Source organism: Calonectris borealis, chromosome 16, assembly GCF_964195595.1.
Source record: "Calonectris borealis chromosome 16, bCalBor7.hap1.2, whole genome shotgun sequence".
NCBI lineage: Eukaryota > Metazoa > Chordata > Aves > Procellariiformes > Procellariidae > Calonectris > Calonectris borealis.
Window position 1 is genome coordinate 13,797,440 of NC_134327.1, and position 27,130 is coordinate 13,824,569.

At 47.7% G+C, this 27,130-nt stretch overlaps 1 protein-coding gene across 1 annotated transcript; it reads right to left on the minus strand.

The window, feature by feature from the left end:
- On the minus strand, nucleotides 1–26,149 carry FBXL18 (F-box and leucine rich repeat protein 18). The gene is given in 7 exon segments (XM_075165352.1): nucleotides 1–7,097; nucleotides 18,883–19,101; nucleotides 21,949–23,489; nucleotides 24,386–24,586; nucleotides 25,845–26,003; nucleotides 26,005–26,082; nucleotides 26,084–26,149. Coding segments are annotated over 7 exon segments (2,406 nt in total). The 5' UTR covers nucleotides 26,135–26,149; the 3' UTR covers nucleotides 1–6,940.
- Nucleotides 26,150–27,130: the final 981 nt, after the last annotated feature.

The window sequence follows — 27,130 nt, forward strand, 5'->3', positions numbered from 1 at the left end:
CCTGGGGTGAGTTGATTTAAGCACGTGGGTACACGAGCTGCATTGTTTTCCACCAAGCTGTTCCTGAAGCCCAGCTTCCCCCTGTATCGCTATCCTGCGCCCTAGAAACAGCAACACGAGAGACAGCTCAATAGGATGTATATTTTCTTTAGCATTCACCAGCCTTTCCACGCAGGCAAGCCCAGCGGCTGGCGCTGCTCCAGCTGTAGCGTGCACAGGGCTGTGGTCCAGCACATCCATCCCACTTCCCTCCACCCCTTCAATATTTGGTGGCAACACGCTTTCAGCCACCACCGCAGGCCCCCTGGATCCAGGGACCACGCGTCTGCCGTGGCTGCAAGGGCAGAACTGCTGCTGCCAGGGCAGGTTAATGCCTGCAGTTTCCTTCATCACGAGCAGCCCGCGCTGCCTGCTTCCACCATACCGGCTTCCCCTTCCCACAGCCTCAGCCATCCCAACTCAACTACATCCATGCAGTCATGGTGGCATTAATAGGATTTTGGCCACCGCAGTTCACATTTAACCAGATCCTTGATTTCAGCCCTTGGCTTCATGCAAAGAAGTGGTGCAGGTCCAGATTGCTGCCCGAGGGTTGGAGTGGTCAGAGCAAGGCATGGGTTGTTGCCTGGGGCTTCTCAGAGTGATGGACCTTCTGCAAGTCACGTTGGTTCACTTACCCAGGGATAACGGTTGTTTTGTCCCACAGCAACACAGCTCAGCAGTTGAGTGCCCGGAGATCCACAGAGCGGTTCCTGAACACAAAGTAGCTCCTTCTTTAATGTGCAGCTGAGCCCACGGCCAAAAGCATCAAGGTGCACAGAGCAGCATCTGCAAACCTCAGACCTGGGGAAACAGAGCTGCAAACCCCATTAGCACCGCTCACCCCAGCACTCCCAGCAGGTGACACTTCCACAACTCCCAGTCCAGACCGGGGCTACATCCAGGCACATCCCTGCCCACACACACCTCGCCGCAGCGACTCACCTCACGTCGCTTGAACTTAAAATGCGACAGCAAAGCATGCCTCCTAGGAGGACGGCTTTGGGCTTTGGTTTTAAAGGGAAATAAGAGGCAGGAGGCAACGAGAGAGACCTGGTTCAAAATCAGTTTCACTCTTTATTTGAAGTTTTACATGCCACCGGCGTACATGAAAGTTGCACATTCAGAATTCGACTCACTACTAGAACAAAGGGCCAGATGCAAACACAAGTGTCAAACGAGCGCACAGATGGAGGAGCCCAAACCGAGGAGCTTGTCGGTCTTTGCGACCAGGCTGCGCCACATCCCGAGGGCACTGCTGGCGTCAGAGGCTAACCTGCCGTTTTGAGGGCCACCTCCCTTTGCCATCGCCAGGGCTTCGGTTGTGACCTGGGTCTTCTCTCCCAAGGCAGTACCGTTTTCTTTCAACAGGCTAAACAAGCCATTTTGGTAACATCTCTATCAGAACCGAGGGTGTTTGGAGACCAACTGCCCATTTAATGCTTTTCTGAATTCCTCTTTCTATCAATGCCAGCAGTTTTTACAATGAGAAACAATTTCCACCCGCTGTTTATAGGGAGACACGACAGAAATGGGGACTCTTACACTGACATTTTATTTTCAAAGAAAGTTTTGATAGAAAAACATTTTCCCCAGCAGCCTTGGGCAGGGAGTTGCAGCTTCCACTTCAAAGGACAAACTTCAAAAACAAATCCAGTGTCCTAATGGTTTTGTGCTACATTACTTAATTGTCATACAGCTAATTAGCAATGCCTGATTTCACATTCTCTGTACATAGATGAAGTTCACAAAAGAAGGGGCTACTTAAAACAATAAATAAAACAAGGCACCAGGCAGCCAGACTCTGACAACATTAACATAAAACGTTACACTTTACCATTTAAAAAACTGAAATAAAACCCCCATCATGATTAAACCTATATTGATCTGTCTTCCTTCAGATCTCAGAGCTTTGAATCTCCGCAAGGAAGGGGGGAGAACGCAACGCAGGAAGCAGGAGCTTAGCGTGCGCGTCTGTGTATGTATTTCGCCAGTGTGGAGCAGAGATCTTTAAAATTCTAATTATTTCCCTATCACCAAGTAAGATCGGGATCAATAGATGGTACAAACTGACCCCTTTCCTCGAGTGTCAGGGGGAAATTAAAAAAAAAGAAAGGAGAGGGCAAAACGAGAGCGTCAGAGGTCAATGCCACAAAACAATAGATATTGATGTCTCCATTCATTTCAAACAGTGGAAAGGTCAATGCCTCCCTTGCTTCATGTTTTATGGCTGAAATCCTGCTGCTAACAGCAACAATGTTAGTAGTCAGACCTCATCCATCCTTTTTTATTATTATGATTATTTCTAACCAGGTTAGCCATTTTGAAAATTTGACGAAAGCTGGGACACAGCAGTGGGGGGCAGGGCAGGAGGAGAAGAGGGGAAGCTGCCCTGGAAATTAATGGAAGGGATGGTTTCCATTAGTTTTCGAGCCTGCCTGTCCCCCCACCTGTGCTCCGGTTTGTCCCTCGCTGCCCCCTAAAAAATGAAAAGGGCCTGAGGCAACATCCCTTCACTATTAATCATTATTCCCCGTACAACATCCCAATTGGTTTCTATGGAAATGATTCTCCTGCTAGAGTACCCCGGCTGTCTGCGCATCTAATCAGAGGCGGGAGAGCTGCAAAGGAAGGAGATTTGCCTCCGCACTGCCCAGCATGGCTCGCGGGGCTCCCTGCACGGGGCTCCCTGCAGACAGGGGCGAGGAGCTTTGGCTGGGCACTCTCGGCTGGGATCGGCCAAGGGGGATTGCATCTCCCTTAAGCAGACGAAACAACCCTTCTGCACCGATTAACTCCACAACGGAAAAGCCCCACGGTTCTGCGGCCATGGGGGGATACCCCATCCTAAAAAAGGGCTGTTGGGAGAAAGCACCCAGCACCTCACAATGCACAGTCCCGCTCCTGTGCGTCACCCCAGGACTTTCATGCCTCTGAAGATCAGGAAGGCGAAGGGACAGATCCTGCTCTGCTCCCCTGGGAGTCTCACAGGCCTCGGCAGAGGAGGAGGTAGTCATGCGAATTAAAGTGAGCAGGGTCGCTGTTCTGCTACCTGCATTAGCAACCCCAGCCCTGTCCCCTCCTCCCAAGGGAGCACCACCTTGCCTGGGGTGGGGAGAGCGTTTTGCGCTCCTGCAAGCTCCCTTGCGCGAGGCGGGTGAGCCCTCCTCCCCTTTCACAAGCGGGGAAACTGAGGCAAGTCTTACAGTGCGTGTCTGACTTCCAGTTCGAGGTCCACATCACACTTCTGCCGGCCTCCTTTCACTCCCATCGCTTCTCCTCCTGCCGAACCATCTCCCCGACAGACGAGCAACTATAATCCAAGCTCTCCCGAAGGGAAAGGCCGTTGCCACACAGCCCCCTTTCCAAACGGAGCAGTGGATACGCTGCCATTTTCTAAAGAGACCACGAAATCAGCTTTGCGAAACAGCTGAGGAAGCAATCCTTTAACCTACAGTCCTTCTAAGAAACCTACCGAAACGCTGGTGACTTAGCTCCACCAAATTCCCCACACCAAAACCACAGTCACTCTTGAGGTCTAGACCCTCCCAGCCTGCAGGAACCAAATGCCATGTTGCTAAACAAGACTTTGGACATTAGCAGAGCAGCAAACAACTTCTGATTTTATCCTCTAATGGCACTTGTCCCAGAACATCCTTCTCCCAAAGAAGCGCGGACACCTCGTTGGTGGTCAAAGAAAAGATGTCTTCTGCAGTCCCCAAAGATCGGAGGTCTGATTTGGAGGGCAGCAAGAAACACGCCAGCAGGGACTGGGAATCCTGCAGAGGCAGCCCCTGCGAGAAGGGCACCTTCTATAATTGAATTCATTTATTTTAGACTACGGACAGTGGCATCAGCAGGCTCAGAAATCACCTCATTAGATGCTCTCCTCATAGAGAGCGGGAGAGAGATTTCTGGAGAGATGGGGACAGAGACCAGAGAAAAGGAGGGGGGATTTCATATTAAATAAAAGCTAGGAACAAAACACCCGTCTCTCCGTTCTCCTCTCCTCCTCTAACACTGCACGCTGGAGTCTCAGCGCTGAGTGGGCTCCGAGTCCCATATACTGCTCTGCTCAGAACATATGGTGCTATGTTTAATAGCCCGGCTCTGCCAATTGGGGACTATTAGGGTGGGTTCTTTTCCCAGTGTAAATGTTGCAGAATATAAATTGTAATTAACACCGATGCCAAAATAGCACTTAGAGAAAATAAGCACATTATTAACATCTGGTGAATCCTGCCTGGAGTGCAGAAGCAGCGGAAATTCTCACTCACCATAAGAGGATTTGTAGTAGAGATATCGAGCATTGGCCCAGAGTTGGGGAGTCGGGGGTGGAAGGAGTTTTTAGCTCTTTATCACTGTTTGTGGTGCTATCTTTATTACCTGTGGGTGACCTTTCCTAGCCCCGATTATAACTGGTAGCATTTGCATCAGGACTGCTGACCCGCTTGCGTGAATACAGATGTCTAAACATCATACTCCAGGCAACAGAATAACGGGTTATAAAACATGCCTGATTGCCTGCCCCGGTCCAGCAAGACACGAGGCAGATGGGTATCGCTTTGCCAAGCAAAAGGCACAGCATGTTTCATCAGGTTACTCTAACCCCCAAGACCGAAGGGTTAACATCACCATTAAGCAACAGGAGTTTTCTGCATACCACTGTCCCCCAAGCCAGGTTTTCCAGCAGGACAGGAACAGGCGAGCTGGCGGTTCTGCCAAACTCTTGCCGGTGCCACAGCGTGTATGTGAAGGGAAAATTCCTGCTGAGGGTGGGAATGGCCTCGCTCCTACAGCATGTACCAAGCATCGGGATCCCTCCACAGGACAGAACATTAAGCACTAGAGAGCTGGCTCCATACCCTCAGCCTTCCCTCTACCCTGCCCTGAGGCTAGAGGCACAAGGAGAAAGCAGCTTTGCTAACATTTCAAACAGCTCCCTGCCTAACCCTCGCCATTTATTCTAGGAAAGAAACACGGACAAAAACTAGGCAGAGCTCAAGTGGCTTGAACTGGACAGAGCAGTGGCTCGTGTTTCTGCCGAAAAGTACATCTGATTTGCTGAAGCAAGGGAGGATGAGAGAAGAAAGATGTTGGAGAGGGAGAGAGGGATTCAAACAGGCGAGCAATATGTCAAGAGGTAGAAAGAATGACCTCGCTGGGAGAGCGGGAGAGAAAACAGTGGCAGGATGCCAAGAACAGGGCACCAGTTCCTCGCACTCACCCGCGCGGTGTCTAACTCGACGCAGAGTCTCAAATACTTCAGGAACGCTCGCGGCTCAGCTGCAGCCGTTCTCGGAGGAGCACGAGCTGGCCACACCACCTTGTTACCGGCTGCAAATCAGAGACCCACTGCTGGCACCCTGTCCTGAGTGGGGAAGGGAGAGAAACTCAGGGTAGACAGCAAAAGCAGGAGTTAGTTTTAGCAATGCACAGACTTGTGCTAGTAAAAGACTAACATTAACCTGCTCGTTAACACCCTAACATATCTAAGCACAAGGGTTACCGCAGTCTGGCTCAAGATTTACACCAGCAAGACCGATTTCCAGGCAGGTTCACACCTGACTAATGGGAAAGCAAGGAGGGAAAGTCCTCCAAAGCTGTGAGGTGCGTTTTGCTCTAAAATCTATCCCATCAGACCAGGCTTCCTAGGAACCACTGACCACAGAACAGCATTTTTGAGATGGCAGCTTGTGTAGAAAATGCTGACAAGGAATGGGGACATCATCTTTGGATGACACTGGGTTTCCCCAGAAAAGCGCTGCTCAACACATTAGGGAGTGTTTAGGAGATTACAGATGGAGAAGTTAGACAGCTCTGGTTGATAGCTGTTTTGCAGAAGATAGACCCAGTGCGCTACCACAAAATACTCCAGAAAAGGGAAATCCAACTGCCACCCAGAAACATCACTCCAGGAATTCATAACCGGGCTTTTGGTACAGCTGTCTGATGCTTTCAAAAGTGCTCAGTAAATAAGGCAATATGAAAGTGATCCAGACCACTACTGATGCCTGAGGAAGTTCTGTGGAGCAGAGAAGCTGACTGAAATCACACTGTGACAATACTTCATAACATCTCTAAAATTAGCATGATCTCAAGGCATGGGATCTAAGGACAGAACCAGAACACTACATTCCCATCTACACTGCAAGACAGACTGCGCTTAAATCAGATCTGAGCCTCCACTTATTCACTGTAGGCACCATCTATGCTAGGACAAGGATTTCCAAAAGAGCTGAGAACTTCTTCCACCAGACCAACTGATGGAAACAGCATCAGCAAGAACAAACCATGGTCGAGGCGCTAATGACCTTATTCAAAAATAAAAAAAAAAGAGTCCTTGTGGTACTTCTCAATCAAAAAAAACCTTTAAATATCTGTGATTGTATGTGTGTGACTACAAACGTGTATTTGTAACATAGAAAAGATGTGATGCACTTCAATTGAGCTACACATTTTTGTGCCTCTTAGCTGGCTTAGGCTTCCTACTTTGCCAAAAATCGACCGAAGCAAAGAATGATTTCCACCAATATCACAAAGCACACTGCCAAAGCACACAGGGGCCCTTAGGAAATATAGGCAACACAGGGGAAAGAGCATCGTTAAGTCAGTTTCTCTTACCTTTAACTTCAGTAAAATAACAAAGCAATTCATATTAACCACAAGGAAATACTCATCAGATTCCAGAAGCTTTTGAGACAGGATTTTCAGATGCAAGCAATATCCAATAGACGTTTCCCCACTGTAAAGGACCAGCTTTTTTTATTTTGCAATTGCACCTATTTAAAGTGATTGTACAGTATCCAGTGAGGTGGCCAGGCGCTGATGATGGGGAATCCAGGCCAACAAGAAGCTATTTCATGTGTTCACGCTGACTGTCCTTTCCATGCTCTGACAGTCACCACCACAAGTTGGGAGGTTCCTCGGCCACTCTGCTTTTAAACAAGGTAATTTCATCCAAGTGCCGCATGGGGACATCTCTGATGACCTCTGTCAAGTCCTCATGAAGCAGAGGGAAAATGACGACATTTAATGCAGGGCGGTCCGCCTGGAAACTAAATCAGACACAGGTTATTAGCTGCGGAGAAACACAAATTCTCCAGTGCAAGCGAAGGGGATTGCACGGATATAGATCACGCAGCGGTGGGGGCAAGGAAGGGTTCTTCAGAGGAGGCAGGAGGGGCAGCTGGAAGTCAAGGTCTCCCACTCTCCTGTGTGTCAGCGGGGAGCACAGGTTGAGCTCGCACCCCTTTTCAGTGAGTCTGTTGAGCTGAAACAAGCCCAAATTGGGCCTAACATGGGGAGGGAGGAAGAAGTTTTAATAAATAACTAAATCAATCACAACATACAGGTATTCTTAGAGGACCGGAGATCCTAAGAGCTCTGCCCAAGCTGGGCAAGGTGCTCAGAGATAACAATTTAAACCACCTACAAACCAGCGGCAAGCTGCAGAGACATTAAGAAAATCAGGCCAGAGCAGGGCCAAGGCATTCCCTCGGGGCTGAGCCTGGGATTATCCCTTCAGGCTGGGTTGTTCTGCATGCAGAATCTACACTCTGCAATTAGAGCACAAGCAAGTTTAGGAAGCTCAGATGTGCAGATAAGCATTTAAGTGTGCATGCACACACACACGCACGCACCGCAGCCTCCTTTTTAAACCAAGTTGCAGAAAACCTGTCTTGGCACCACAGGAATTTGCCCTAACAGAAACGCACACAAGTATCTCTGTTTGCCACTTGAATTTTGGGTTCCAGCTTCCGAATCTACAGCCTTAGCCTTTTGGTCCTCTCTTAGAGAAATCTACATTCGCCTCCTGCTCTCCCAGCTCTTCTTGCCAACATCACACCACTGGGTCTGCCTTCCAGCACACATCCCAGACCTTGCAAGCGAGAGGCCTGATACGACAACATGAGAGAAGAGCAGCAGGGTTATAACTACACAGCAGAGGAGAGAACAGCAAAAGTTAAAGCCATTTATATAATGTAAAAAGAGCCATACAAAAAGAGTCCAAGTCCCCATCAGCAAGTACTCTACATGATAGCAACCTGGTGAGTAAGAGAACATGGGGGAAGAGAAATAGTATTACTCAGTGTAGCATAACAAGAGTTCAGTCTTTTAAAGCTGGGAGGTAAAGGGAAGTTATGCTATGGCTTAAGAGTTACACCCTTAAGATTAAAAGACTTGTGACTATTAGCCCCGTGCCACCAAGATGCTTCCTCCGAACCGTGTGACAAGAGCCAGTTCATTATCACTCTAAAGGAGGCAGAGTCAAACTGGCAGCATCAGTCCCGAGGCTGAACCAAGTTGTGTTGGGTCGAAAGAGAAGTTCACTGCTCAACAAACTTCTCTTATACAGATGTGTGTCTGGAAAATTCCCAGCTCATCTCTAGCTCTGAAACAGCCAGATTTCTGTCAAACAGAGAGGGAACGGCTGGAGGTTCGACTGCTGGAAACACATGTGAAAATCCCAGGTAGCAAGACAGCCAGCTGAAGAAAGGACCACAAGAGACTGGCATTTCCCAGGGAGACAGAAAGGATGTTCCCATCCACAAATGATTTGGTGTAGAGCTGCCAAAAACGTAGCAGAGAAACTCCCATTCCAAGGCTAGTTGCTCAGTCCTGGCTGGTTAAATTAATTTGCCTGAACCTAAGTAGCTGCAGGAGTAAGGATTTCCAGCAACAAAACTACCTGGGGCAATTTTATATCTTTCTGCATCACAGACCTGCCCTTCATGCCTCATGCCTAAGGGCTGGCAGAAAAGGACACCGCTCCTTGAGTGGATCTGGGGGCTTGTGTAGGAGCTGCGCAGTTTCTTAGTTCCACAGCACTGCCTACAAGAAATCAACCAGCAAATAACCGCTGATCTGGGAGGCAGTTGGTAAAGTCTGCAGTGAAATTACATAAAATACAGCAAATGTCTCTTTGATAGTCCTTCCTCTGCCTCAGTTCTTCATGTTTCTTATCCAACACCACAGTCCTGCAGAGAAAATCATGTTAATAGACCAAGTTTACTGAAGTTCAGCTAGGAAGAAACAGCCGTCTCCCCGAGGCAAAGAAAACTCTGCTTCTTTCTTTGTATATAGACTCTCCCAAATTAGATCTGCATGCTGCCTTCTCACCATATACAAAATTGTAGTTTATAAGCATCCTTTACATGTAGCTATAAAAACGAGAACCTAGACAAGTTTACATGACAATCTGCCACCAAGACAACTGAAAAACCCCAACACAGTAAGTATACCGTCCAAAGAGGCCGGATTCATATTAGAGGTTTGAACTTGATCTTTAAAAAAAAAAAAAAAAAAAAAAAAGAAAAGAAAAAAAGAAAGCTTTGTAATTTTCTCCCCCCCTCAACAGGAAACTGTATGTTACTGCAAACCTTGTAAATTCCATACCCCAGCAAGTTGACGCCGGAGAATTCTTTCCATGTACAATTTGCGTGATTTAAGAAAAAAAAAAATCAAATACACATGGTTCACTATTATTCTCAGCTAAATGTGCGTGCAAAGCCTCTCCTTTAACTGCCTGTTAAAAAACACCCTGATTTTAACGAGCAGCTGTCATAATGTTAAACTGGGATTAGCAGTTCCCAAAAGCAGACTCCCTCTGCAATCTATGCTCCTTTAGTCCTTCCCCGGAAGGCAATTCCTTTCTTCATACACCTGTCCAGGTGGGCTAGATTAAGTGAGAAGCACTTAGAGCACTAGTTCGAAAGGCCTCAGGCATGGGGAGGAGATAACAAGAAGGGGAAGAGATTGAGTTAATGAGTTGCAGAATAGCTCCTGTAATCTTCTTGACGGTTCTTTCCTCATTCCACACCTGGATGGACTTCAAACTGGATCTACCTCTGCAAGCGCATGGCTTGTAAAATTTAAACCCGAAGGACAGAGAAGGATGTCGACCTGGGGAGACAAAAGAGCTGCAGTTTCAGACATGAAACCCTGCTTTTTTTCCAAGGGAAAGAAGCCAAGGATATGCTTGCTTGCTCTCTCCTACAAAACCTCCAGACTAAACTCATCATGATTAATTAAATGAAAGCAAGTTTTCTAGGCAACTGACTAGCAGCCCCTTCAAAACAGATCCTTTAATCAGAAACAACCACTGGGATAACAAAGAAAATACCCCCCATACACATATTTTCCAGCATAGCCTCTGGTCCAGCAGACTCAACACCAAACCAACAACCACCCAGAGGGAACTTTTACAAGGAGTGTCCTCATTTGGATGTGGACACACAGTGGGCCTGGCTTCAGCAGCTGGCTGGAATCATCCATGGAGCTGCGAAACGAACAGCGAAGCGCACCCTGTGCCACAGATTCCTCCTGATATCAGCAGAGGTATAACCTCACTCTACAGTTAGATCTTGAATGGGTTGCATGTGGCTGAAAGGGTTAATGGCGCTTTGTTATTTGCCTCCAAAATTATCCCAGAACAGGTGTGGACTGGACACAGTAAGGTTATTTTCAAGTGAACAGCTTGGTAAATAGCCTAACACTACGATCTCAATTACTTCCAACCAGCGTGGCAGGATCCAATATGTAGGTCAGGGACAAAGTCAAAAAGAAAGAGAAAAAGTCTAAAGCAAGGCTGCACTTTGATCAGATTTCCTCGATTTTAGCAAGACAAAAGAGTCACTCCCTGGAATGCAGTTATCTCCTGGCAAACACTCTCAGCGTGTGTTTTCAGACATACCTCTCTAGAGAGGCCAGCGAGTCCACCTGCCGATAAGAGCTAAAGGGCAGCCCAAAGCCATAGGAGAATCTCACCAGCCAGCCCGTAGCGATGGATTATGCCCCCCTACAACTCTCCGCACCACAGACCCCAGAAGACGACAGCTCCACTGCGTTAGGTGCTGCTCAAACTTACCGCCTCTTACTTGTAAGGGAAGGATAAGGCGGTATTTGGGACTGAAGAATGTATTTCCCCTTGAGATTTCCAGAGAAACCTAAGAAAAGCCCTACGCCAAACTCAGGCGTTTCAGCACATCCCACTTCACAAAAGCTGGCAAGCAGGAATAAGGGCACACAAGGTGGTATAATTAAGCACTGGCAACAAAAGCAGCACACACCAGATAAAACGAGGAAATACAGTGTATCAGGAGTGGATCAAGGCCAGATTTCTGAACTCCGCAAACTGAGATGAGCGTACGGGAAAAGAGGCTCTAGAGAAGGAAAGGAAGGAAGGAAACCAGGAGAAACTTGATTTGGGGGAACAAAGCACAGTGGGGACAGAGCAGATGTGGACTCTGGTTTGCATGACAAAATGCATGACAAATGCAAAGCAACCTCTGCTGCAGTCGCACACCTTCTCCCCCCTCCATTTAGACTTCCCCCACATGCTGGTGAGCTGCTTCTGGAGAGGCACAAGTTTCCCAAGAAAGGAGAATGCAGACCAACTCACTTTTTGCCCTGTACACAGCTCTTTCACCTACATGCACAAAAACCCTGTTAATCCTCTGCCAGGCACAGCATAAGTCTGTTTTTACTGGAAGACTTGCTCATATCTGAAAGTTCAAATGTGGCATCTGTCTTGAAAGCTTCAGCCAGCATACCTGAGCCAGGCTGGAAACTCCCACCCCTGAAGCATGGCACGGTGGAACGGAGGAAGTGCCAGGACAAGCTGCAGCAGCTGACAAGTGGCATGACCCAACATACACACACACACTTTTCTCATCTTTTCGGGGAAGGCCAGACGTACACTTCAAATTTGTTCCACAGGCCGTGCCCTGAACTCAGTACCAGGGAACTGCAAAAGCTCTCCTCGCTTACAGTGACTGCCGATAGCATAAAATGAAGCTTCTCCAGAGCATCTTCCAGCCACGCCAAAGAAACTGCGGGTGGGATTCCCCCAGGCCCCTTCCTCTGTGAGCAGGGAGGACCCTTGCCCCCCACTCATCCCCCAGAAGCCTCTCAAGAGGGGTCCAAAGCCTCTACACACTGACCCTAAAGCAGACCATTCCTTAGTGCCATTCTCACTTCAAACCTTACCAGAGTACCAGCATCGAGCAGACTTCTCTTTCTAACGTCAGAAACAGACTTCAAAAGTTCCCAAGGAAAGTTGTTGCGATTCCACAGGTTGCTCTTAACTTCAGACAATGAGATATTTCCTCCATAAAGTGTTTTCCTTTATGGGTGTCTTCCATCCCCTCACGTCCACACGGACAAACCGGCATTCTCCCAAGGCCTGCGACTTCCCCTCACCTTAAGTCCCATCACTACAGCCTCCAACCTGAGACCAACGGGCGTAGATGGGACACTGGAAGTCATTTGCACACAACACCACCAACTCTCCCATTATCTTCAATGCAGCATCCTCTGCCACTGCATCGTGTCATGAGCAATACACGTTCAGACTCATCCTGAGTAGAGGAAAATTACATCTCTCTACTGTGGTTTCTCTCTAAGGCATAAGTGACACTCGGCTACTTCTCCTGTGAACCGAGGTTTATATCAAAAACGCTCGCAGATTGAGGTTCTTACACTATTTTGCCAGCTGAACTCTGCATCAGTCAAATGTGACCGGACAACTAGAGAGGGAGGGAGTAAGAACCCAAAGAGCGATGCCAGAGCGCCCAGGACACATCCTAGGGGAGTGCTCTGCCAGAGCAAGCTGAAAGTTATTTCCTAATCTCTTCCACAAATTAAAAAGCTACTGCAATAACTGCTCAATTAGATTTATTTTACTATGGAAATGCTTTAAAGCTGCAGTTAATGCTTCCGTTCAGCCTTTTACACCCTCATGAAGAGAAAGCACGACAGTACTATTCCAATATTATTTCTCAGCCAAGAGAGAGAGGAGGACACTCCTTGAAACCTATTTCATGCACAAACCAATCTACCCTCTAAGGAAGGTTTCGGGACTGAATTCCCTTCAAAACACATGAGCTAGCAGTTAGAACAAGCCATTTGGGTCAACCACAGGAATGCATTTAAGAAAAGAGTACGTTAGTACCCCCAAAAGAAGATGCATTAATATGCCAAATTGGGGATGGTCCCACAAGCCGTGCTGGCTTGTAAAGTATTTGAACCCACCCGTAAACAACATCCCTGGTAGAAGTAAAGGTGTCTGGGCCACACCTCAAGCAGAGTCAGCCTTCGCCAAGCCCGCCAACGAATTCTTGGCTAACGCAAGCTGACAAGGATGCAGTTTGTTATTCAGTCTGTGACAGAATGATTCAGGGGTTTCTAAGAGCAGGAAATGAAACAGACAATGAAAGCTAGAACAGGATGCTAATGATTCACTACACCAGCCTAGCGATACATTAAGTCTTCTGCAATCAGACGCAGGGCCTAAGCCCACAACATGCTTAGGCTAGCGGAGTGGGATTGGCAGCTACCGTGCTGGCTCTGGGATCCAGGAAAGCCAGCAGTGTACCGAGAGGGACTTTTTCAAGGTCAGAAGGAAGAGAAGGTGGTGAAGGGATGCAAAAACAGCTTGAAAATCTCAAATAAGCCCTGGGTGGTAATACCAGCTTTTTGCAGTGTCAATACAATTGCACCAGTCAGGCGGGCAGTGCAGGAGGGATGTTGGAATTCAAAGATGATCTTGCTGAATTCAAAGATGATCTTGCACTCGCTTACTGCCCTAACAGCCCCTTCCTACCCAATCTAACAGTAAAAAGAATTACCCAAAAGAGCTTTTCTCAGGCTGAGCCCACAATGAGAATCCAGGCAAGAGGAATATTGCAGCGATATCCAGGGCAATAGCAACAAGGGAGGGGGGAATGCTTAGCTCTGAGGTGAGCAAAAATTCATTTGTGATAGTTCAGTCCTGTGCCAAACGCCAGGAGAGGGACTGGCTCACTCAGCACTTTCCAAATACTCAGCTTCATCCCCATGCTCCCACCTGGAAGCCCTATTTCTGCAACTGAATCCCAGGAGGGTGCTTCATCCCTTCAGCGAGCATCACGGCTCTCACGGCCACACAGGGCCGCTGGAATCAGCAGTTTAAGAAAAGGTAAGATTCAGCCAAGATTTTCATGGTAAAAAAGGACAATAACAAGCAGGGGAAAATTTAGGTGATGCTACAGAAGCTTGAATAGTAAGATCTAATTCAGACTGAAATAGCTATTCCTGGAAAGTGGCAGGAGTCCTACTGTGAAAGTCACTTCAAACTAAGTGGTGCTCATACCTGACACCGGCAGAAGAAGGAAGGTTAAGTTAGTGTGCCTCTTTCTCTGGGTCTTGGATTCCCAGAACAGGCAGATTGTCCTAAAACAGTAAAATTCTCTGCACTTTCCAGCACTGGTTAACCCTCAGAGTCACCTGAGTTGCACACTCGCTTTGCAAAGCCATTTGCTGGAGACAGGTAGCCAATGTGGCTAGGGGAACAGGGGCAGAGAGCTTGAGCTAGGACTGCCAGCCCCCCACTCCCCACCCCGCAGCTCTTGGGGGATGCTGCACCAGGACCCCAGCCAGCCCCAGCCTTCTGCACCTTCTCCCAACAGCTATCAGACCCCAGGAGATGACGACAGCGCTTTTGGGAGACGTAAGCAGCTGAGTCCAGCTACCCACCCACCTCCCCAAAACACACTTCAGCTTCACCACAATCTTTTGCTTCCTGACCACGCTATCTGCCATGGCTTAACTTGGATTGCATTTCTATAAATCACAACTCACCTCCATGCCTTGACACCTTCCCCCTATGTACGAAGAATCCCTAATGACATCGTGCTTTCAGAGATTTTTTTGTTTTGCTTTGGGTTTTTTTTTTTTACTGTTGCTTTCTTGATCTTTTCCAAGGTGTTTTTTCAAGGACTTTTCACAGGCTTGTATTGTCTGGTGTTGCAGAGTCCTTGAAATCATTACAATGATAGGAGCTATCTAAACACTTAAGCTAAAACCGACACAATTCTAAAGGAACACACTGGAAAATAAAATCCGTCCTTGAGGCCAAGGAGATATTTGCCAAAGCATTTCCCATCCCCTCTTCCAGCCTGTTTTCTGCTGGTAAGCTTCACCAGGAAAGCAACTTCTCCTGCACATCTGTGAAGTGCCCGCTAACCACGCCATGTAGCTGTGTAACTCTGAAGTCATCCAAATTCCTTGCCCGCAAGATTTCTGGGGCAGAGAAATACAGGCGTATAAATACGATTATTTAGCATGCAACACATCAGTAAGCAGGAGGACACCTTCCATAGGTCACAGCTCCATCTACTGACTGTTTCACAAAATAACAGTGTGGAAACCCTCGGGGAAAGCCATTCGAAGCAAGCCCTGTCCCCTCGGACCGGACTGGGCTTTGGACACCCAGCTCTTTGCAAACATTTAGAAAGAATCACAGCACAGCAACTCCGATTAAAAGACAGAAGCAAATCTCCCTTTTCTGCAAAGAAGCCTGTTTGCACAGCAACAGGTCTGGGGTCACGCTTGAACCTACAACTGTGGGTCCTTGAATTGTGGTATTTTAGCGTTTCTGGAATTACCGCTGCAGTGGTTTTAACAGAAGAGTTATTTAAACAAAGACAACACGTGCTTGAAGCTAAGCATTTTGGCAAAGTTAGGGTCCAAGCATAAAAGGGAAAACATTGTGTTTGTTAGGTCTGCCACTATCTGAAGTGTGGCAGCAGCTGAGCACCATGTGATAGGAAAAAAAAATGTCATTTTACAGAGAAACTGAGACTAGACCACTGTCACATGTGAAATCTGAGGAAGATCAGGGAAGTGGATATGGATCATTCAAGCCACATCTGCCACTCTAACCACTAGGCCCTTCTCATGTGCACAGAGTATCTCCCTGAACCGTAAAGGAGATTACCCCTCCCATTCACACAGAAGAAAAAAGAATAAAGAAAAACACTGCAATGATTTATCTGCCCAGAGGGAAAGAGTCTTCTCTAAAGCTCAGAGGAGACCTTGCCCTTGCAAGCCTCTTGTTTGCTGATGAGGGCTCCAGATGAGTGCTGTTCTGCTTACTGTGTTTCATTGCAAAAGAGGCAGAACTGAATCAGAGGCTTTTAATGACTTAAATACGTAAACTAATCTGTCCCAAATAGCAGCAAACTTCAACCAGAAAACTGCCCACAAGAAAAATGGACACCACAGAGCCTGGTTTAGAGCTGTCACAAGACTACAAACATGAGAACAACTCTCTTTTCCGGCCAGTAGAACAGAAATACATAATACTATCCCTATTTTACAGTCGAGGAGTAGACTTTGAGAATCAGTTCAGGCTTTAAGCCATCGGTGTGATGCAGGAGATTTAACACCCAGGCTCTCATCACCACACCCTGTATATACACCATCTTCCAGTACCACTCAGCAGTTGAAACCAGTCTGTTTTCCCCAAATCGGTCCCAGCCTCGTCTGTGATCCGAGCCCTCCTGTGCACCCACGTCTGAAAAAGGATTGCACTGCACTAGATTGCATTTTCAAGCCCTTCCAGCTCTACCACCTGCAGCAAACTACTGGTGCATGTCCAGCCCTAGGCCTTCCCAGTTCCCATTCGCATTTCCCCTCTTTTTAGAGGCATTGGGAGAATGGGAGTCACTTTGGCTCCGTCTCCCTGTTCAAAAACAGCAATCACTTGGCTGCTTTCAATCTAAACAAGACCATCCTCATAGCCCTAAAACAGGAACTCTAACCCTTAATGGGAACCGAGGAATATGGATCAATTCCCCCAGCTCAAGAAAAGGAGCAAACAAAGAACGGCTCTCAGTCTTGCCTTCCCTGCTCTCGCCTCCTCCTTCCCACCCACTCTCCATGTTTTCCCCGCACACGCAGCATCTGCACACATTCCAAACCAAAAAAAAAAAAAAAAAAACAAAACAGGATCAATCACCTTATTTCATTCTGGCACAAGGATATATAACTTCAAACTTGCTGCCCAATGGGCTCTTCCAATTTAAAACTTGGATTAAAGATACACTAGCAGCACATTTTTAGAGGAAGCCATGCTATGTGAATTAGGGCCTTTCCACAGGTTTAAGCAGTGAACTAGCTCACACATGGATTTTACTGCATGTCTCTTTGCCCTTGGAGTAGTAGACAAAATACAGTCAAGAGAAAGCCAATTCCTGACTCCATCTGAAGGCACATTTGTGCAGGGATGAGAATGGGATCACTGGAAAAGCCACGTGGTTAAAGACTCGCTGATGGCTCGTGGAAGACTCCAGGCTTTGCTTACACATCATTTTCTGTATTTTGTTCCTTTCATTTTATTACTAGAGACAGTTGCATGAGAACAGGATCTTTGTTGCTTAGGAGAGCATCTGCTCCCACTGCTTATCCTCCTCCTGAAGTCATAATCTTACGTGACATCAAAATCGTTTCCAGAGCCACCAATTACAATGTCATAGAGGATTATGACTTCAGGTGTAGAATTTGCAGTGGGAGCAGATGCTCTCTTCAGGGGAAAAAAAAAACACCCACTTCAAAAATCCTGTTTTCATACAAACGTCTCTATTAATAAAATACAAAAGAAGAAAAATAGTATGACAGCCAGAACCATTGCTAAATATAAAAATAGTTTTTAACATTTCCACGAGGCATCAACTGCTCTTTGAAAGTTCCCAGGGTTTAAATTATTAAGAGATACAGAACGTAGTGAGAATCTGTCCACGACAGAGAAAAAGAGGGAGAAAGGACTGCAGAACAGCGTATTTCCAGTCAGTAAGAGGACATTAAAATTTTCGCCAGTACTGCAATGGCATCTCAGAGGGGAGGGCAAAATAAACAACGGGAACTGTGGATTTTTGGTTCTTTCCAATGATACTCAAAGCACAACTGAAATGAACCAAGAAATGTTTTTACAGATAGGAAGCCCTGTGAAAAACAAACTCAAAGAATCCTTGTCACATCACAAGGAATTTACTTAGGTGTTTCCAACAATCACTATCCCAGAAGGACACAGAGCCTTTTAGAGGCAGTAACAAACAATCTCGTGTGCAGTTTGGTAGGTAGCTAATATAGTCATAGGCTCTTCTGGATTTGATCCGTGGAAACAAGCCAAGTGTAATAAGTCAGCTTGAAGCTGGAGAAAGGCTGGGGGGGAGGAGCACTCTTTAGGATGCAGTAATAACGCCGTGTGATTTGAAATTTTTATTAGAGCTTAACACGGCAAAGCAACAGTAGGTGACAAAGAAAACAGACTGAAGGCGGAGAAAAAGCCTTATAGAAAAAAAAATAATAATGGAAAGTCTGTTGCATGGGAAATATTTTGTAAGATGACTGCCACTATTAGAAGATTTCAAAATGCCAAGCGTAATTAAAAGCTCTCTTTTCAAATGCAGTTCACGGCTCACACACAAACGTTTCCCACCACGTGAGCCTCAGAACACTGCAAGGGGCCAAGCAAAATGCATTTAAGAACTGCCAAACGTGCAAAGGCAGTTTGTACCAATTCTCCCCCCCACACACCCCCCGAAGAAAAACCCTTCACAACAACCCTTTAAAGGCTTTGAATTGCGCTGCCAGGGGATTATCAGTAAGTGACATTTACAAGTGATTAGAGGACGGAGAATTATCTTAGTCACTTGTGGGAAAGGAGGAAAGCTTCAAGGTCAAATCTCTCAGTACTTAAAATGTCGGCAGATGTTTTGTTTACACAAAAAGTGTCATTTGATTTATGATGGAGCTTTACATCCAGAACTTCAACTCAGCCAATGGAACTGCAGAGAACATGGGTGGGAATGGAATCAAAAATTCATATAATACCTTCAAATATTTCACTGATTCACTCTTATTTTAATAAGAGGCTAGTTCATGTGCCAAGCGGTTACACAGTACCTATTAGCTTCTTGGAACAAGTGCTCCAAGGCATATAAACCTTGGCAAGCAAGGAAATGGAGATAAATCTTCAACAGCTCCAGAAATCCCACATCAACCCCTTTCCGCACTCACCTCCGGACAATAGATTGCTGGAGATTTTTGCAAACGGTAAGAGATTCTCCCATAAACATGTGGCACATGATGACCTCAAGGCAGTTGGCCATAAATGACATCACTGCGTCAGACTGCAGAGTCCCACTCCGGGAGACGATGCAAAGCCGCTGGAGAGAGGAGCAATGACTCAGTGCCTGGAAGAACTGGGCGCCCGCACAGAAGTACGGCTGTTCCAGCCTGCAAGAATAAACAAAAACAAGTCAATGGGCAATTCATTGGGCCACTTTCAGACCAGCGAGAAGACAGACATGCGGGGCTGGCAAATGGAGCAACCAGTGTCCCCCACCGCCTGTTTCACTTACACATGTGATAACCTTCTACCTGCTTGTGCCAGCGGTACGGCATAACCAACCCGACACTGCAAGCTCAGACCTCTTGAACAGTGTGTGCTAAAGGACAAGGACACAAATAGGCAGAAAGGCCCTAAACTGCAGAATTCCAGCACCCACAGGGAGTAATCCTGGTTTTGCAAGTTTTCCACAAAGCACGTTGGGTAAGATGGGCCTTAGACCTGACCAGCAGATCCATTCTGATCTTATGACAAGCACAGCCTGGTTTTTGCTACCTGACATCCACAAGCAGTTGATGTCAATTTAGAGACTTACTGGTCCAGTGCACCAAACACTGATCAAACTGGTCATCTCTCTGCCTAGAAAGAAGCAGGCATGAAAAATTCACAATGCACACATGGTGATGCAGAACTTGGGTCTCTGAGCCCACAGAGTGACCACAGCCAGCCCTCCCCGGTCAGAGGATGGCAAAGGAACAAAGCTACTGCTCTCCCACAGGAAGAAGAACCATCATCAATTCAACCCTTATCTTAAACACTTGGCCCAGAGAAGAGAGACAGGATCCTCTACCGTGGCTATCCACAATCTTACGTCACAGCCCAGAGCAGGACAACAAAATGACATGGTGAAGCCATACCCAACCAACAAGGGGTCCATGTTTTAACTAGCAGCATAACTGGATGACTCCCTCACAGAAACCAGTCTGCAGCAAGCAGAACCTGCTCGGGGCCGGTGTCACCAGGAGAGTACGTCTGCTTAGTGCAGATTTACTACTGGGCCTCAGAACACTTGGGAATCCCAGTCATCGGGTCACCAAGGCCAAGAGCTCCAAGAAGGTTAATCCACTAGGTGATAACAAGCTGTCGGTGCCAACCTGATCTGGATAATCTCTGTGTAGGCTTTTGTAGTACGTGGGGGTATCTCAGCCACTTAATCCTGTTAATTGATAAATTCTGTTTTAGAGTCTCAGCCTGCGACTGCTGGTCAGGTAGCATTGCCTGAAGAGATCCTAACAGCCCACGAGTGCTTTGGGTAATAGCTTAAAATTAATACTAAGGAAATAGGAAGCTTCTCCGATTTTTCAACAGCATTATTGGTCCATTATAAGTTTAGGACAAAAAGCACAGAAGCCCCTGCAACCTCACAGCAGGTTTCTAGTTTAATCTCTGTGACACGACAGCCATACTTGCAATACTGCCTTTCACTCGCTAGATGACAATATTGCTTTGGAATATCCCCTTAAAGTAGCATCTCAGCCTGGAAAATGGGGAGGGGAAAAAAGGGTAGAAGCAGCAGAGAATTAGTCAAATGAAAAGGAAACTACATTATCAGGAGGAAGTGCTAAACATTAAAATCCTCTTAAACCTATATAAAATCTTAGACTTTACTCAAGAAAGAACAATGACAGCTTACATCAAAACGCCTGGCTGTTACAAGGAGACACTCTCGTTTATCCTTTATTCAAGGCTCTACGCTGCCTCTCATCTTTATCGCTCTTGGCCTCCATTTCAAAGTCTCCGGAAACTACAGGGCCTAGACTGAGTGAAGCAACACTGCACACCCAAACCTCCTTCCCCAGGTCTTAGTTCTTCCATGGCTATTTAGTCTCCTGAAGGTTAAAGATACATTCACATGACCCAGGGCATTAAGCAACTGAATTTCCAACAGCTGTCATCCCTTGGATGAGAGACCAACACGCTCCTTGCCTGTTATAAATGGAAACTGGTGGAAAATTAAAACCCTCCTGAGGTGTTTTAGCCACTTTGGCTCCCTTCACTGTTGCAATGGATCAGGAACATGCACACAAACACCAGTCTCAGCTGATGAGCAATGATTTCAGTCACACTAACTGTTTTTGTGATGACAGGAGTGACCTTGCTGTTACTACTGTTAGGCATTTTAGACCCATTTTGTGAACAGAGGATGACAACAGGACTGACAGGTCTAGCAGTTTCACCGACAGAAGCTGATTTCAGGAAAAAACAAGAAAAAAAAGCATCTTTCCAAAGCAATAACATCTGTGTTCATATGGACCGGTGCAAGGAAACCATCATGGTTCGTGCCCTTTGCTTTCACAAGCACATTTTGGCTACTGTGAAGCTCCTTTATGCACCCTTTAGGATCAGATCCTTAGTAGGATCCTTTAAATCCTACCAGGAGAGGAACACCAACAGGACAAACTCTAAATTTGGAATGTTTTCAATATATTATCAAGAAAAGAAAAAGAAAGAAAAAAATAAAGAGGCAAGATTTTAATACAAACCAAAGGCAGAAAAATATCTCATTGGGAAACCTAAGGAGAATTCTACATTATTTAGACACTGTAGGAGTCTCTTCCTTCCTGGAAGTTTAGGAGATGTACATGTACACAAAGGCAAAAAGTCAGCAAAGGCATGTAGTATTTAACCCAGCCCTAACAGGCTGCTAGCTCCCAAATATGCAGCATCCACTCTTCCTTATCTAAAAGGAAGGCGTTGCAGCATAGAGACTTTTTGCTCTTAAAACACTGGTTAAAGAGCATATCCTGAGCCCTCAAGGACAGCATGCGATGCCTTCCTGTTCTCCACAAGTCAGGAAGGAAAATACCCAGTTTTCAAGCCATTGCAGCTACTTTTGACCAGAACAGGAACACTCGCAGTTTTGAAAACAGTTTTGACACTAGCCACAACAAACCATGCACTACATTTCTGGAGATCCACAAACACAATGGAGATGTTCAACGGCAGCCCCTCACCTGAGATCTCTCAAACACTTGCAGTGTTTCAGCATGTCCATGAGAGCAGACATATAGACCACTTTCCCCATCATGCCCAAGTTGGCCAACGAAAGAGTCCGCAAATGCTGGCACTGCAATCCAATGTTAATAAGCCCAGAGCCAGTAAGAATATTTGGCAGTTGTGCTAAGGTGAGGCTCTGCAAGTAAGTCAATTGGCTAATGGCAGCCACCTCTGAATCCCCCACGCTTTGTGCCCGGACACAAGGAGGCAATGAGTTCCGAATTGCTGGCTCGTTGCGGGGCATGGCAGAGGAAAAACTGGACCCAATTATTTCCAAGGTTTCCAAAAATCGGAGGCTTCCCATCAGAGCCCAGAATACCGAAGACTCTATCTTCTGATTTGCCTGGTCCGCTAAGTTCCTCGGATATGTCTGTATACCAATCCGAACTTTCCTTCCAAATGTTTGGGGCACCAAATTAGACGCTGTGGGAGGCTTTTCCACGTTCGCAGCAACATCTGTGATGGAGCAAACCGGTAGTGCTAAGGAAAGCAGGTGCTTTAGCCTGGACAGAAGCTGGCACAAGTGATTCCCTATGCTTTCTGAGCTGTGATGGTGAGCTGCAGAGAGGTTGAGGTGTCTCAGGTTGCAGCAAGACACTACCAGGCTTTCCAGAATGCTACTATCAATGTCATCTTCCGCTTTTCGAAACAAGGACTCCGGAGCCAGGCAGTGAACACAGCCACTGAGATTCAAACTGGTCAAGCTTTTAAGATCCTTCCCACCGTTAATAACCCTCTGGATCAGGTGACCACCAGATAAGGTGCATCGGCTAAAGCTGAAGTAGAAAGGGTTGTTGAACTTCAAGTGTTGCAGGAGCCCAGAGCCATTAATCCAGGCTTTGGGCAATTGTAAAGCATCCAGACGTACATTTCGAGCCATAGAGTCCAGGAGGTTTTTAGTGGCTCCCGTCTCTGCAAAGCTACCAGGGGCAGAAATAAGGAAGGCGTGAAGGTTCTCAGGTGTCCGATCGCTTAGCACCGCCAAGTACAGCCTCACCACCTCCTGATTAACGTAGCCAGGAGCCAGCCTGGCATAGAAGATGCGGAGGTTCTGGTAATGGGGCACATTGCTCTCACCTACCATTAGCTGCCCAGAGAGCATAAAACCTTCTCGCGAGCGATCAAGGATCTCAAAATAAAGCAGCAGTTTCTCAAGGCTAGTGCAGCATGGAACGACACCATACGACGGCGTGTAAAGGGTTTGCTTCAATTCCAAGACACGGCTAAGAGTGGCTTTACACTCACTGCTTAGCTGACTGGCATCGAAACCCGGGTTTACATCTATCGCCAGGGAGCGCAGGTGCTGGAGCGTGGACAGCATCTTTGAGAGACGGAGAGAGGTGACGTGGCACCCAGACAAGTTCAGTTTTACCAGGTTCTTGCATCGTGTTACATGATCAATAGTGGAGCTGGGCAGCCAATAGCACCCAGCCATGTTCAGATGGTAAATCTCTTTTCCGATATCCCTCATTAGTTGCTTCACTTTGTCTTTGTTCACCTGTACTCAAACAAAACCAGATTCAATGAGATATATGGCAATGGTGTGTACTGACTCAGTTTCCCATCTGAAGATGGGGATAACAGTGGTTAGCACTTAGATTACATGGCTTATCCAAAGGTCTCAGGACGCTAGCACAGTCTAAGAATTATTATACTGCTGGTAGCTGGCTTAGTCTGCCATGCTTTGGACTCTTAAGATTATACTTCCTTTAGCTTCTTAGTCTGTACAGTTCTGCATTACTGACTGAGAGGCCAAATCTGTTCAGCAACTGATAGTAGAAAATGGAGATGGTCCTCCATTCCAACAGCAAAGCTATTTCAGCAGAACTAGCTATCTATGGAAAGTCAAATTGAAAGGAGAATGTTTCCATTCTCCTTCATCCAGTTTCCTCTTTTGGAAATGAGTAAGAGAGGCTTCCCCTTGCCTGCACTTGGTGATACAGTCCTCATAAAACGTATCACCCTTCATTCCCAAGCTTTATTTTTGTTATAATACATACACAATTTCTGACTTAGCTGACTGCATGCCCAACAGCAATATGCACAAAATTTTTTTGCACAACAACATGGAAAATATATTTTGAGAAAATGATAACTTTACACCACCACAACTACAAATGGAAAGTCACATTTACTTTCATTTTAGCTTCCAGAAACACAGAGGAGATAGTTATATAAAATACCGTCAGTGATAACTAAGGGAGCACAGAGCTGTTCTAACAAAGCATTCTGGAAAACAAATGCTTTTATAAAACAGTTTATTGTTTTTTTTGATTTCAGAGTTCAAGAGCAGTTCATTTATGCAGACACATTGGAAAGTTCTACTTCTTGGCATTTTTTCAGAAGTCAGATTTGTCTTCATAGCTAACAGAAGAAGCAAGCTACTCTCCCCACCTTATAGTCTTTCTGAAGTAAAACTGTATGGGTTAGACTCTTGTCAAGGCAAAGCGTTGCGAGTTTCCTGCAGGTTCTCCTGACGTTCAGGACAAGGTCTGTGCAAGGGACGTAGCTGAGGATGTGCAAAAGGATCTCATCTGAGAACTCCATCAAGTTGACGCCATTACTTTCCTCCTCGCTCTCCCCACTTACGATCTCCTGGGGGACAAAAAAAAAAAAAAAAAAAAAAAGAAAAAGAAAAAGAAAAAAGAAAAAAAGCTACTAGCTCAGAAACTTCAGCAACACTTGTGAGAAAACAGATACCCCAAGTCGCATAAGGATTTATAAAGTGAGACAAAACAGAAATGCTTGAATCTTTAAGTAATTCCATCTGCATGAAGAAACCAAAAGCTTTCCCTTAGAAGACAATATGGAGGTAGTGCAAAACTTCACACAAAGCCACAGTACCTTCACTTACTCTTTCGCTGTTGGCTACTTTACCATGAGGAAAAAAAAGTTTACATTCATTTCACTTTTGCCACTTACTTTGCAATCGGAAAGTGACCGTCTCTGATTCTTTCTAAATATAATGCAGCAGTCTCTTTCTACCTCTTTCCTTTAAGTAAGTGCCATCCATTTCAATAGCTTGAGTTACATAACAATATATATATACACATACACAAACAAAACTGCAGTCCAGCATCCGATCACCCATAGCTCTTCTGCAACGTGCTTACACCTTAACCGTATGAAACCACACGATTGACAGCTGGGCTCCAAAGGGGACAGGAGAGCCCCTTTGCTCCTCCACCTGAGCTGCCTTCCTTTGACACTGAGGTGACAAGAGGCACCCCAGCAACTGCACCCCAAAACCACCAGGACCGCCCGACAAGAAGGCGACGGGGTGCGCACTGCCTCATGCGGTGCAAGGACTGGACAGCCCCCAGCCCACCCCACCGTGATGATGGTGGTTTTGGGGGGGTGGCTGGGACCTTAGCACCATCTTTAATAAAGCTCAAATTGGCATTAATGCCATGGCATCCCCCTAAAGGGAAGGGGGAGCTGGTCCCACTTCACAGCCCCTGTAAACCCCTCCCCAGAGGCACCCCAGAGGAGGGCGATTTCGGCGCCCGTACCCAGCCCCGTCAGACGGCGGCAGGTCCGCCTCAGGAACCGAGTCCCCGGGCCCTCTCCACGCCGCCGGGCAGCCCGGGCCGAGCTCCGTGGAGAGAGGGGCCGCCGGCACCTCCCGGCCCCGCTGCCGCCATTTGAGCCCCCTCACCTCCTCCGGGGCCGGCTCCAGCCGCTCTCGCCTCGCTCCCATCCCTGAGGGGGGCCAGGCTCCCCCCAACCCCAGCCCAGAGAGACGGCGGCGGAGGACGAGCCCAGCTGCAGCCCCGGTTAACAGCCCTCCCAGGGGCCGGAGCGGAGGGGGGAGCGGAGGGCGGGAAGAACCCCCCTCCCCGCCCCGGCTCACCTCTCCACAGCGGAACATGGCAGCGGCCGCGCGGTCCCGCCGCCGCCGCCGCCTCCCCCGGGCACCGCTCAAACCGGCCGCATCCCGGCCTGGCTCCTCGCCGGCCCGGCCGCCGCACGGTTCTTCCGGCGCTGCCATGACCCGGCTTCCGCGGCTCGCCGCGGCTCGCCACACCCCCACCGCCCCCTCGGCCGCCCCGCGCCGCCATCTTGAGCGTGGCCCTGCGTGCGGCGGGAGGGAGGGGTGGTACCAGCCGTTGCTAGGCGCCATCTTGAGAGCGGCGCCGCCATGATGGGAGTGGCGGGTCCATGTTGGTACGCCCGCCTGAGTTGAGCCGTCCCCTCACAGTTTAGCCGTTTCTGAAGGCGCCCTCATCTTGAGGGCGGCAGCTCTCTGCCCAGAGCGGGTGCGGAGGCGAAATCCGGCTTGTCTAGAGGCCCTGGCTCCCTCGCCTCTGCCCCAAGGCCACCGGTGCTAAGGCATCGGAGACGGCAGGATCCAGGCGAGCGGCCGCTCGGCCTCCTCCACCCTCGGTGGCTCCCAGCCACGGGCCCTCTGCCACCCCGGCAGCTGACTCACACCGGGTCCGCGCCCCGCGAAGCGCTGAGTTGGCTCCGAAAATGTAAATCCACCCTGCAAGGAGCCGCGGGGCGCAGCGGTGACTCAGCGGGCGAGCGGGGGGCAGAGGGAGCCCCGGCGGGCTGGCGGGACACCCCCGCCGGGCTGTTCTGTGGCCCCCAGGGCGCTCGCTGGGCTAGCACCCTTGTTTTCCGGGGAGGCAGCAGAGCATTTGGGAGAACAATCCTGTCGCGGTTCATGCTGTGGGCTAGAAGCAGCCAGCACGTGGAAGACGGGACACCCGTGAGCACTGAATGGGTTGGTGCTAACAAGAGGGCTGCGAGTACCACGCCCTTCCTCCCAGGAAAACCCTAAATATAAACCCATCAGTTTCAGGTTCACCGGTCATTTACGCAACGATCAGCAATCTGGGCTCTAACCAGGCTAAATATTCTAGCTTTGGCTGCAGGTGTGAGATACGATCCTTCGCTTCGCTGATGCACAGAGGGCCATGCAGAAGTCATCCAGAGCTGCTGTGAGCGCAGCCATTGCACACAGCAACATCCAAGGGGAGCAGCTGGCTCAGCACTGTTACTATTAGCTCCTCATCCCAAATCTCAAGTACAGACAGGACCAGAGCGCTGGAATTTCCAGTTACGTGTATGCTTTGGGAATTTTGTTCATAGAAAATGTGTTTCAAAGATGACCCACAAAGGAACATAAATAGG